At 33.4% G+C, this 13,268-nt stretch overlaps 1 protein-coding gene across 1 annotated transcript; it reads left to right on the top strand.

Annotated features, from left to right (window-relative positions):
• Window positions 1-6,937: 6,937 nt before the first annotated feature.
• On the top strand, window positions 6,938-9,908 carry LOC126715096 (probable leucine-rich repeat receptor-like protein kinase At1g35710). Its single transcript, XM_050415532.1, has one exon. The coding sequence runs from the start codon at window positions 6,943-6,945 to the stop codon at window positions 9,790-9,792; it is 2,850 nt and encodes a 949-aa protein (XP_050271489.1). The 5' UTR covers window positions 6,938-6,942; the 3' UTR covers window positions 9,793-9,908.
• The last annotated feature ends 3,360 nt before the right edge of the window (window positions 9,909-13,268 follow it).

A 13,268-nucleotide genomic window follows, 5' to 3' on the forward strand; every position in this document is an offset into this window, starting at 1 on the left:
ACAGCAAAAATAACACTAGGGTGCAAAGTGTGATAGGTGTGATAGTTTAGGGTGCAAAGTGTGTAGTCGGATAGTTTAGGGTGCAAAGTGTAATCTAGTGCATAGTTTAAGGTGGTAAAGTGTAATTTCCCCTTAAACTTAAATCTGTTAATCTAGTTTGGCAATGTTATCTAACTCAAAGGCAATCATCATATACCATCATAAATTAACGCCCAAAGCCAGTAATGTGTAACAAGTGATGCCTCATAGAGTCTTTCTATTTAGGTGTAGGTAGTCCACATCTTCAGGAATACATAAATCACTAAGCCCCTCTTCGAGATAATGTCTAGGTTTTTACACCTTCCCATGTGGATTGAAACTTACCCAACAAGAAATTTCACACTTAACAGCACTCCTATCATTAGGCCATCAACTTTCTTAATCATCTATGCATGTTCGGATCAGCTTGCTTTCGTTAGCTTATTATTTATATACATCTTTTTATAGTTTCTCTTCTTTTCAAGTATAATTGTACTTTTGTCGACTTTTAGCAAATACGCTTATGAAAAAAAAATCCAAATGCACATATTCTCTTACAGAGTTTTCCAAGTTCACAAAGATGTTTTTAGTAAACGTTTTCCTACGCCTGATCACGACGATCCCCTTGTAATAAGAAGGCACCCTTCTCTTAAAGTATTAGCATTTTGACAGAAACCAGATTCTAAAGTAGCCTAAAAAGGAAGTTGTTGATCCTTTGCTCTCAATAAGGAAAGAGATTGTAGAGCAAATATGAATGTAATTCAACCACTTCAAAACCCATCGACTTGGGGCGTAGAAAACATCACTGTTAGGACTAAAATGGTTCCCAGGAGTTATTTGACTAATATAACATGTATATCAAAGTAGGAAAATTGATTGTATTTTATAGAGCAACTAACATACATAAATAGTGTTAGATATGTTTTATCAACTGGACAAGAATTACTCAATCTTAGCATCTATTACAAATTTCTTACACAACATTAGCAATAAACCACTATCTTATTCACACATTAACAAATAAAAGACTTTTCAAGATGAGAGAGAGAAATGGTTACTGACATTTTTTACGCTTGCTCTGTTCAACCTCTTTCGATTGTAACAGTTGGAGAGAAGAGAAAGGAAAGGGTCCACCATTACCACTCAACTTATTATGAAACAATCACAACTTGACACGTTAGTTTTGTGTGAAATTGAGTACGTGCCTAGACATAGTGTCCAGTGAAGGATTTGCCTAGTCTTTAACACTTTTCTAAAGACACACTTCTAGAATCCTTAAAAGCAATCGTGGAGGTCTCAAAGGATCCTCCATATGCTCCATGCTTGACTTAAAGAAATACTTGTAACTGTTTGTTATTTCTTGTGTTTTTCAACGGGCAAAGGCATGCTTAAAAATAGAAAATAGACTAAAATATACAACCAAAGAAGATAAATACTCACCATTTAAACTGATAAAGAAGATGACCTATAGCGACCAAACATCCAGACCTGCTGGATCATCCCCATATTCTACTCACTATAGTGATCCAAAAATCTCAAGACCTCATTCAAAAATAAAAGTTGGACAAGTGGTTATACAGTTTGGCGGATTGTTTAACCACACTTTAACATACTTATCATAATTTGATTTTAGGTTGGCAGCATCTTTTTTTACCCCTTAATTTCTCTCTCCTTTGGATTTAAAAAAATAAGGCAAAAATGTATTTTGATCCCTATATTTTAAGTTCATTTCTGTTTTGGGCCCTATTCTTTTTGGGCACCTATTTTAGTCCCAAAAAATAAAAAAATCATAATCATTTTAGTCTCTATCGTCATATCACTAACAAAAATTGCTTGTTGTAGACAAAGTGTACCGTTGTCGATGTGGATGTGACCAATAAAATAATAATAAAAATTTTTATTATATATTTTAAAATGCCATCTCAGCAATTTAATTAAAAAAATAAAAACAAAAAAATATTAAAATTTTAAATTTTAAATTTATTTTGATTGAAAAAAATAAAAATTTTCAGTTTTAAAGATTGAGAAAAAAATTTATAGCAACTTTCTCAACTTTTCTTGAACTTTCTTGGCAAACAAACACATCACAAAAATTAAATATATCAGTTTTTAGAACCATGGAAAAGGGCATCTGTTGATTTCAAGTGTTCGATAATGAATGGAATAGGAAAAAAAATTAATAGTTCAATTTTTGTCCATAAACAATGACATTGGGGTCATTTTATTCAAATACTTGGGACAAGTTAGACAATAGAAAAATAATAGGCAAAAATATTATTTTAGTCTTCATATTTACATAATTGTCAATTTAATCTTTTTTTTATTATTTTTAATTTAAAATTAATTTGATTTTTACCATTAATGGAAGATTTTTATGTGACACATGATGTGCACAATTGGCACACTCCAAGTATACGCAGCCTCTAAAATAATATATATAAAAAATTATTTAACCATTAAAAAATGCAAAGTCAGTAGGTAAATTATAAATAAAACAAAAAAAAATGATTCAGAATCAAATCCTAGTGGATTTTCTGGGATTTTCATCGAACAGAGAGTGGGTATTTTCAAGATCTAGCAATTTCAAGGCTTCTCGCTTATGTTCTTTGCTTCGGAAAAACTCCAAATTTTTCTTGCACGACATAAATCGAAACCGTACACAATTCGATTCAAAAAGCAAGCAAAGAGAAGAACGTGAAGATTGCTTGTGCAGTACCAATCGAATATTTTTCTGAAGAAGTCATGGAGCTGGCCGAAAGAGAAAAGCAAGCCGTAGCTGAAGTAGGTCGTCAACTTGATCAAATACAGAATTGTTATCATTTTCACTCAAAGCTCTGTGACAATAGTTTTGAATCTGAGAAAAGAAAAATATGAGAGAATGAGAGAGAAAGAGGGATTCATAGATTGAAGAAATGATTGGATTTTTGACAAATCCTCTTTTTGGAATATGGAATTTTTCTTTTTTTTCAAATTCCTTTTTTTGGTAGGTGAATTTTTTTATTTTTTGACCTTTGCTTGTGCTTCTCTGGTTTTAGGTTCGATGTTCTTGGAATGGTCAGGGAAGGTGGAAGGGGATTTGGAATGGTTAGGCAACTTAGGCCGCTTTGAATTTCTTTTCAAAATCTTGAATTCAAGTTTCACAAACACAATCAAATTCATCACCGATCTCCACAGGATCTTTTTCAAACTGGCCTCAGTTCTACTTATACACCCAGATAAAACCAAATTCTTGATGCAGAACTAATACAATTCCATAAGATTCCTCACAATTTACATACAAGTACAATATCAAAACGATTTTCCAAAGATTATGAATTTTGAAACGCAGGTGTCCACAATAAAAGAAAGACCAAGACATAAGCAACACAGGCACCTATCTAGCATTATCTTCATACACAGATGATCTACACAATTACATATCCAGGTATTTACGTGTTTATCATTATCAGTTCATCACCATGATCACACAGAGGATCCATAAAAGTAAATTTCCATGTGTGACAGCGAGAACAAAACAGTTTCGCATAAAAATTAAAACCAAATGTATCAGCAGGTGATGAGAAAATATCTATTCCTGGCCCATCTGCGTGTGTGTGTGTGAAAGAGAGAGAGTGGAAAAAGTTAGCAATGTAATGATGCATTTTACTGGGGCTAGAGTGGAAGGGTGCACGTACATAATATAGTCAAGACTCAAGAGTAACGAGTGAAGAATTAAAAAAAGAACATGCTCTTTGTTTTAGAGTCCAAATTACTTGAGCATGGACATTAATTACTTAATATTTTGATTGAATGCTCTAACGTGATATTTTGGCCTGCTCAAACATGATTCTTAACAAATTCAATATACAGGGAACAAGAAGTTGTGTTTAATTTGGAATATCAATTTGAAGGTACGAGGGACTATGTATGTATATAATTGGGACACCAATTCTTTTACGTCCACAACCTTTGCCACACCTTGCAAGAATTAATCATGATTTGCTTAAAGTTTGTCACATGGCATGAAAAGGGGAGTAAAGCTTCAGCTCATTTTGCATGAGACGGACTTTATAAAACAAAAATTGCAAGAGACGGATGATATCAAACCCATTTTCCTTTTCTAAAACAACAAGAAAAAGTTTCCCCATGTAGATGTCGTGGAAAAAAAAAAACCTTATCAAAGAGGAAGATAAGGAAGGTTCAATCCAGAAAAATGAACACTTTTGGATGTCTTTTCTTTCCATTTCTTAAACCTTTACATTTCAAAAATGAACGCTGATGTTAGAACATTAGCATCCAAAAATATATTTCATATCCCGTTCTTTCGTACTACTCAATTTTTTTTGCAAAATATTACAATGTTTAACAAATTTGGAGAGAACTATAGAATTCGTAATAAGTTATCTTTCTCTCTGTCTTTTTTTTTTATTATTCAAACACTCTCACTTCAACAACAAAAAAAATTTGGATGTATAAAAAATTGAAGAAAATGTATATGGTATATTTGAAAAGTGAGTAGTTAAAATATAAAAAAGTGATTTTTCTTTTGTAAAATTTACAAAATCGGATGTAAATACTCTTAAAAAAAAATATATATATATATATATATATGGCCATTGGTGCCTTCGGAATAAAGTATATAAACCCCTGAATCCTAATGCAGCAAAACTCCCCAAGTTATTAAGTATATGGTCTATGAAATTGCATTTTTTTTTAATGGGGAAATTGCATTTTTCTTTTAAGCTTTTTATTTTATAATATTCTTCTGAAGCTTCCCTTTCTTAAAGTCACGAGTTTCTTATAAAAATACAGTTGTGTATATTATGTGTACATTCTTTTTTATTTTTGTAGATAATAATTTACTATGTGCACTAGTCATTTCTTTCTTTATTATCAAACAGTACTAAGAATAGTTACAACAGTCAACCAACGATGTCAACAGTCAACTCGTCAGATTCTTGGGAACGAGTCCTGAACCAAATTGCAAGCTACGCAACAAGTCCACTAGATAGATCTAGACTGACAGACAACCAACGACAGAGAAATGTGGAAATGCTGGCTTCATTATTTCTTGCGCTACGCGGAAGATATAGGGTTGGAAGTGAAATTTCCACGATGATTTGTAGAAATCATTCAAAGTCATTAGTCAAGAAGAAAGAAAAAGTAGTTGCACTCATTTAAGTGACGTTTTCAGTCATCAATACAGGAACAAAATTGTCTTGTGTCCTTTTCATCCAAATTATATAGCTTTATGTTCTCTTCCCAAACTAATTTAGGAAATGCCCCTCTTTTGAAATTCGACTTTCTTAAAATCAAGTTAAACACTAGAGTGATGTTTTTAAGAACCTATAGTGATGTTTTAAGAACCTATAGTGACGTTTTGTAACTCGAGCTCCATGAAATCGAGTTACAAAACATCACTATAGGTCTTTAAAACGTTACTGTAGGTCCTTAAAAAGGTCATTATAAGGCTCTAGAATTTTTTTTTTTTTTTTAACTCGATTTTGAGAAAATCGAATTACAAAAAAATGGGCATTTTTCTAATTAGTTTGAAAAGGGGCATAATGCTATATAATTTGGGTGAAAATAGCATAGGGCCATTTTGTCCATATATAGAGTATTTACCAATCAACCATTTGTTCTTGCATTATTGCACTCTATCAATCGATCATATACTCTAAAAATGCAATTTTTACAACATTTTCACAACAGTTTCACAAATAAATTTTAAATAGTAAGTTGTTACTACCTGTTATTGGTAGACTAAAAAGTAATTTCTGTGGTAGATTCAATTAGAACTAGAAAAAACTGATCATTTAGGATTTGTTGTAAAAGTGTTGTGAAAATGTTGCGAACGTAACACTTCTCAAAAAGTAATTTTTTTTTTTTTTGTACTTTAAAATTTACAAAACCAGATGTAAATACTCTTAAATATTAATGTGTATGGTAGGCCATTGGCGCCTTAAATATTAATGTGTATGGTAGGCCATTGGCGCCTTTGGAATAAACGATATAAACTCCCAAGGGCATTTGCATCAATGCTTGTATAATAGAAAAAGTACTACATTTTAGCCAATTAATCCCAAAATTTACCCACATCAAGTCATGCAAAGTTATGTAAAATACATAATTGCTACAATAATCGTATAAATTTACATTAGCACTGTTCATTTGGCATATAGTATTTTATTCTTTTTTTTTTTTTTATGTATCTTGAGGATAAAGAAAAAGAGTAAATGGTAGTTATTGTGTGAAAAAAGAGAAACAATTTAAAAAAATCAAGAAAATTTGATTTTTTAATGAAATGTAACCTAAATTTGATAATATGATGTGTGGTGTTTTGAAAAATAAGTGTAAAATAGGAAAATTTGGTTCTAATGCTAAAATAGTTAATAATTTTTGCACCAGCTCACCTCCCTGAGTAAAACTGAGTATATGGTCTATGAAATTGCATTTTCCTTTTAAGCTTTTTATTTTATTTTTTATAACTCTGAGCCTTTACTTTCTTATCGTTTTATAATTTTTATTACCAAACACTAAGAATACTGATTGAACTACTAAGGTTCTTCGCAACTGCGTCTGCGTCCTAGTTAAGTCCTAACTCAAATTGCAAGCTACGCTGCAAATCCTCTAGATAGAATCTTGACTAAACAATCAAACTAACGACAGTGGAATATGAAAATGTTGGCTTCAATTGCATTACGAGGAAGATTCGAAGATAAATTAATTTCCACGATGATATAATTATATGGAGGAAATCTTGCGGGAAGGTTCCAAAAAGACAATAGTACTTGGTGAGAATCACGTTGGTATTCATTCAAAGTCAAAAAGAAAAAGAAAAAGTAGCGCACTCATTTAAAGTGATGTTCAGTCATCAATGTATATAGCAATCAACCATTTGTTCTTGCATTTGCACTCATCAATCAATCATACACTCTAACAAACATGGCTCCCTCTTCCTTTGTCTCCATTTCCATTCTGTTAGTAGCATTGGTTCTTTGTATCTTCATGCATGCCACAACAATGGTTAATGCAGCTGTCTCTATGGCAGCTTCGAAATCACCAGCGCTAGAACTAGAAGCGAAGGCTCTGATGGAGACTAGGTGGTGGATTTTTCCTTCCAACGGTAAATACTTAAGTCATTGCCAGTGGTATGGCATTACATGCAATGATGGCGGAAGCGTCACAGAGATTGACATGGCTAGGTTCTATCTAGGAGATGAGATAAGTAAATTGAACTTCTCTTGCTTCCCGAATTTGATCCGTCTCAGTCTTTCTCTCACGGGACTTCGGGGGAGCATCCCACATGAGATAGGTACACTTTCGAAGCTTACCTACCTTGATCTATCCAACAATGTTCTGGAAGGTGAGTTGCCTATTTCACTTGCAAACCTCACTCAATTAGTGACATTTGACCTTTCTCATAATCTAATCAAAGGTTCCATCCCCAAAGAATTGGGAAATTTAAATAATCTTCAAGATTTAAGTCTAAATAATAACAAATTCACTGGACCAATCCTTTCAGCTCTTGCTTTTTTAACCAATCTTTCCAATTTGGATTTGTCTTTTAATGAAATCAATGGTCCTATTCCCCTAGAATTAGGAAACAATAAGAATTTGAGTTCCTTGAACCTCAATAATAACAGGCTTATTGGCTCCATCCCTTCTTCTTTGGGCAATTTAACCAACTTGGTCACTTTGTCTCTTCATTTGAACCAAATCAATGGCTCCATCCCTTCTTCTTTGGGCAATTTAACCAATTTGGTCACTTTGTCTCTTTATTCGAACCACATCAGTGGTTCCATCCCTTCTTCTCTGGGTAATTTAACCAATTTGGTCACTTTGTCTCTTGATTCGAACCACATCAGTGGTTCCATCCCTTCTTCTCTGGGTAATTTAACCAATTTGGTCACTTTGTCTCTTCATTCGAGCCACATCAGTGGTTCCATCCCTTCTTCTCTGGGTAATTTAACCAATTTGGTCACTTTGTCTCTTGATTGGAACCACATCAGTGGTTCCATCCCTTCTTCTCTGGGTAATTTAACCAATTTGGTCACTTTGTCTCTTCATTCGAACCACATCAGTGGTTCCATCCCTTCTTCTCTGGGTAATTTAACCAATTTGGTCACTTTGTCTCTTGATTCGAACCACATCAGTGGTTCCATCCCTTCTTCTCTGGGTAATTTAACCAATTTGGTCACTTTGTCTCTTGATTCAAACCACATCAGTGGTTCCATCCCTTCTTCTTTGGATAATTTAACCAATTTGGCCACTTTGTCTCTTCATCAGAACCAAATCAATGGTTCCATCCTTTCTTCTTTGGGTAATTTAACCAATTTGGTCACTTTGTCTCTTCATTCGAACCACATCAGTGGTTCCATCCCTTCTTCTCTGGGTAATTTAACCAATTTGGTCACTTTGTTTCTTGATTTGAACCACATCAGTGGTTCTATCCCTTCTTCTTTGGGTAATTTAACCAATTTGGACACTTTGTCTCTTCATTCGAACCAGATCAGTGGTTCCATCCCTTCTTCTCTGGGTAATTTAACTAGTTTGGTCATTTTGTCTCTTGATTTGAATCACATCAGTGGTTCCATCCCTTCTTCTTTGGGTAATATAACCAATTTGTTCACTTTGTCTCTTCATTTGAACCAAATCAGTGGTTCCATCCCTTCTTCTTTGGGTACTTCCAATTTGGCTATTTTGTCTCTTCACTCTAACCAAATCAATGGTTCCATTCCCCAAGAAATAGGCAACATGTATTATTTGAGGGAGTTGTACCTTAATAATAATGAGCTCACTGGAGAGATTCCATTTGAACTTGGGTATCTACAGCATTTAGAGATCTTGAATCTTAGCTACAATTCTTTACACGGTCAGATCCCAAATGGCTACTTAAAATTTTCATCTTACACATTCCTGGGCAACAAAGATTTATGTGGTGACATCAAAGGTTTCCCTCCTTGCCTCCCACACAAAAATAGATCAATTGTCCACCAAATAAAATTTATTGTTCTCGGCTTTTTGCCTGCGCTTGTAATTCTTGGGTGTGTTTTCCTCTTTCAAAGCAGGGACAAGAAAACTAAATCTAATCCAATGGAAACAAAGAATGGGGACTTGTTCTCAATATGGAATTATGATGGCAAAATTGCATATGAAGACATCATTGAAGCAACAAAAGACTTTGACATTAGATATTGTATTGGAACAGGCAGTTATGGTAGTGTTTACAAAGCACAGTTGCCTAATGGTAAAGTGGTTGCCTTAAAGAAACTTCATCGTTTAGAAGCCGAGGATCCGACATTTGGCAAGAGTTTCAAAAATGAGATCAAAATGTTAACAGAAATTCGACATAGAAATATTATTAAACTTTATGGCTATTGTTTGCATAAAAGATGCATGTTCTTGGTCTATGAGTACATGGAAATGGGAAGCTTGTTTTCTATCCTAAGCAATGATGATGAGGCTGTGCAATTGGATTGGATGAAAAGAATGATTGTCGTCAGAAGTATAGCACATGCCTTATCTTATATGCATCATGAATGTGTCCAAGTTATTGTTCATCGAGATATAAGCAGCAACAACATTCTATTTAACTCTGAGTTGGAGGCTTTTGTCTCTGATTTTGGCACAGCTAGACTTCTTGATTCGAATTCCTCCAATCAAACATTACTTGTTGGGACTTATGGTTATATTGCTCCAAGTGAATTTTCTTTTCCAACTATACCATATTTCACAATTAGGGTTTTCTTGATAATCATGCTACTTAGCTTACTTTATTGTTTTGTTATATGAACCAAACCACATATTCATGGTAGCAAACAATCATTTTCACAATGGAATTTTATATAAAAACCAACCTCTTCATAAAAAATTTAAAAATTCACAAAGAAAGAGTTCAAAAGAAAATTCAAGAAAAATAAAGGCACTACTCTTTTTTTTAATACTTTTCCTTGTTCTTTTCTTTATGTGTAGAACTGGCATATACTATGGAAGTGACAGAAAAATGTGATGTTTATAGCTTTGGTGTGCTAGCACTAGAAATATTAATGGGAACACATCCAGGTGAACTCTTGACTTCATTATCATCACCATCACACCAAAATATGATGCTTTTTGAAATATTAGACATCCGTCTTCCACCTCCAAACCGTCTAGTTGCCCAGGATATTTTCTTCATTGCTACAATTGCATTTGCATGCTTACATGCTAAACCAAAGTTTCGACCAACAATGAAATGGGTGTCTCAAGAATTTCTTTCCCAAAAGAAACCAAAAATGAAACCCTTACATGCTGTTTCCCTATGGCAATTGAGGAACCAAGAAACTTATGCGGTTGGAGAGAGTGCTTCTTGTTCGATTGAGAACCTTATTGTTTGAGCTTCTATGGAAGGAATAAAAAAATGTTGTGTATTACAATAACAATATCTTAAAAAGATTTCAATGCATTGTATCGTTTTTTTCTTAATGTTTTGTAAACTTTATTTTGCAACATGAAATTTAATTCGTTATCAATCTGAATCTTGCAAATTGAAATATAATATTAATCTAACACTTTTCTAATGACAAGCATCTAGAATCCTCATAAGAAATGCTTCATGCTTGACTTGTAGAGATACTTGTAACTGTGCCAGTTATTTCTTGTGTTTTTCAAGAGGCAAAGGCATGCTTAAAAATAGAAAATAGACTAAAATATACGCCCAATGACTAGGGACTCTGATGGTTCTGTGCTAAATACTCACCATTCAAACTGAGAAAGAAGATGACCTCTAGCGCAGACCTGCTGGATCAGCCCCATAATCTACTCACTATAGTGTTCTAAAAATCTCGAGACCTCATTCAAAAATAAAGTTGACAAGTGGTCATACAATTTGGCAGATTGTTTAACCACACTGCAACATAATTATCATAATTTGATTTTCAGTTGGCAGCATCTTTTTTTTTTTTTCTTTTTTTCTTTTTTTGTTGCTTCCTTCTCCCATTTGGATTTTAAAAAAATAATAATAATAATAAGAGCTTAGGGAATGAAAAATCCAAAGGAGTTTAATCAATCAATGGAGAAGGGCATCTGTTGAATTTCAAGTGTTTAGTAAGGAATAGAATAGGAAAAAAAAAATTAATAGTTCAATTTCTGTCCATAAACAGTGACATTGGGGGTCATTCTATGAATTTTTCACATACTTGGTACAAGTTAGACACAGGAAACATAATATATGCACGGGTAACTGGCCTCAGTTCTAAATATACACCCAGATAAAACCAAATTCTTGATGCTAACTAATACAATTCCATAAGAAACACAGGCACCTATCTAGTATTATCTTCTTACACAGATCATCTACACAATTACATATCCAGATATTTACCTGTTTATCATCATCAGTTCGTCACTATGATCACACAGAGGATCTATAAAAGTAAACATCCATGTGTGTGAGAGAGATCAAAACAGTTTCACATAAAAATTAAAATTAAATGTATCAATAGGTGAGATAATGTCTATGCCTGACCCAGCTCGATCCGTGTGTGTGTGTGTGAGATGCAAGAAAGTCCTTAAGACGTAATAGAACAGTTTCCCTTTTTCTCTTAAAAAAAAAAAAAAAAAAAAACTATGGACACTTAGGCACCCAATTTCACATCTTGCTGAGTTGACAATGGGGTGAGCAACATTATTTTCAGATGGCTCCACTATTGACACTCAACTTAATATGCACCAAACAGAAGTTGACACATTAATTGGGTAAAATTAGGTGCGTCCAAGACTTTGTTTTAAAAAACCATTGTATGTGAACTAGAGTGGAAGGGTGCACGCACACAACATAGTCAAGCGTAGGTGGTGGTTCCTCAAACCAACGAAGGTTTGGAAAAGAAAGAAACGTGCTCTTTTTTTAAGGGTCCAAATAACTCAAGTATGAAGAATAACTGCTTAAGATTTTGGTTGAATGCTCTAACATGATGCTTTGGTATGCTCAAACGTGCTTCTTAATGAAATTCAATTGAAGTACAAATATGACCCTAGAGTAATTGAGAGAAGTTACAAGGGAAGACACATATATATAATTGGGACACTGGTTTTTCTACGATCACAACTTTTACTACAATTTTCTTAAGTGATCAACTATGAGTAGTGGAAAATCACTTTCTTTTGAACCTACCATTTTTATAGTAAGCAATAGAATGGAATAGAGAGAGGCAAAATAAATAAATAAATCTGTCCATACTTGGTACCAATAGACACTGGAATCATAATATATGCACAACTTACTGGCCTCAGTTCTACATATAAACCCAGATAAAACCAAATTCTTAATGCAGAACTAATATAATACCATAAGATTCTCCACAATCTACATACAATATCTGAATGGTATTTCCAAAAAATTCTGGATTTTAAAATGTAGTTACCTACAATGCAAAGAAAGAGCAAGACAAAAAGGACCACAAGCACCTATCTAGTATAATCTTTCTATATAGCGTCTACACAAGTACATATCCAGGTATTTACATGTTTATCATCATCAGTTCATCACCATCATCACACGGGATCTACAGAAGTAAATTGAAGCATCAGCTGGCTTCTACATTAACAATCTAAATTCAATCAATTGGTATAAGCACACAGCAGCAAGATAGAAACTAATGTTGCAATTATATGATTGTATCGTGAACACATTAATAGTAGATGTGAGACATATTTAGTATTATGTAAGAACACAACAATTGGTTTCTTTGGGGCACAAACTTATCAAAATAATCATAATAATAATTGGTTTCTCTTCACAATTATGCCAGCTGCAAGCAAAAGTAAACAAGGCCTAAAATGCTGAATTACATAACTGGTCTTAGAGGAATGAATATATTGGTATAGCCAAGAAAAAAGGGGTTGCAAGATCCATTCAATTTTCACCAAACCTCTATGACTGCTAACGTTCAAAGGGAAAGTCATGAAAATAGAGCATAAAACCCATAAAACAAGCAATCTACAACAAACATATATATATAAGCAACAGGCCAAAATAACTTCTTGAACAGCAGCAAATCTTTGGAGCAAACTGAGATGCTATGTTCTGAAACTCCAATTTATCTCGCTTAAAAGATAAATCTGTGTTAGTGCTTCAAATACTAAAAATTTTGGTATCAATTGATCCAAAATAGAATGTTTAGCATACGAATAAGCTGTATCCCAACGAAACAAGGATAGCAGATTATTGAAAACGATTTCATTACTTTTTTTAATAAGTTCATAGATTTCTCTTTCTTTGTTATTGTTAT

This window comes from Quercus robur, chromosome 2 (assembly GCF_932294415.1).
Source record: "Quercus robur chromosome 2, dhQueRobu3.1, whole genome shotgun sequence".
In the NCBI taxonomy this organism is placed as follows: domain Eukaryota; kingdom Viridiplantae; phylum Streptophyta; class Magnoliopsida; order Fagales; family Fagaceae; genus Quercus; species Quercus robur.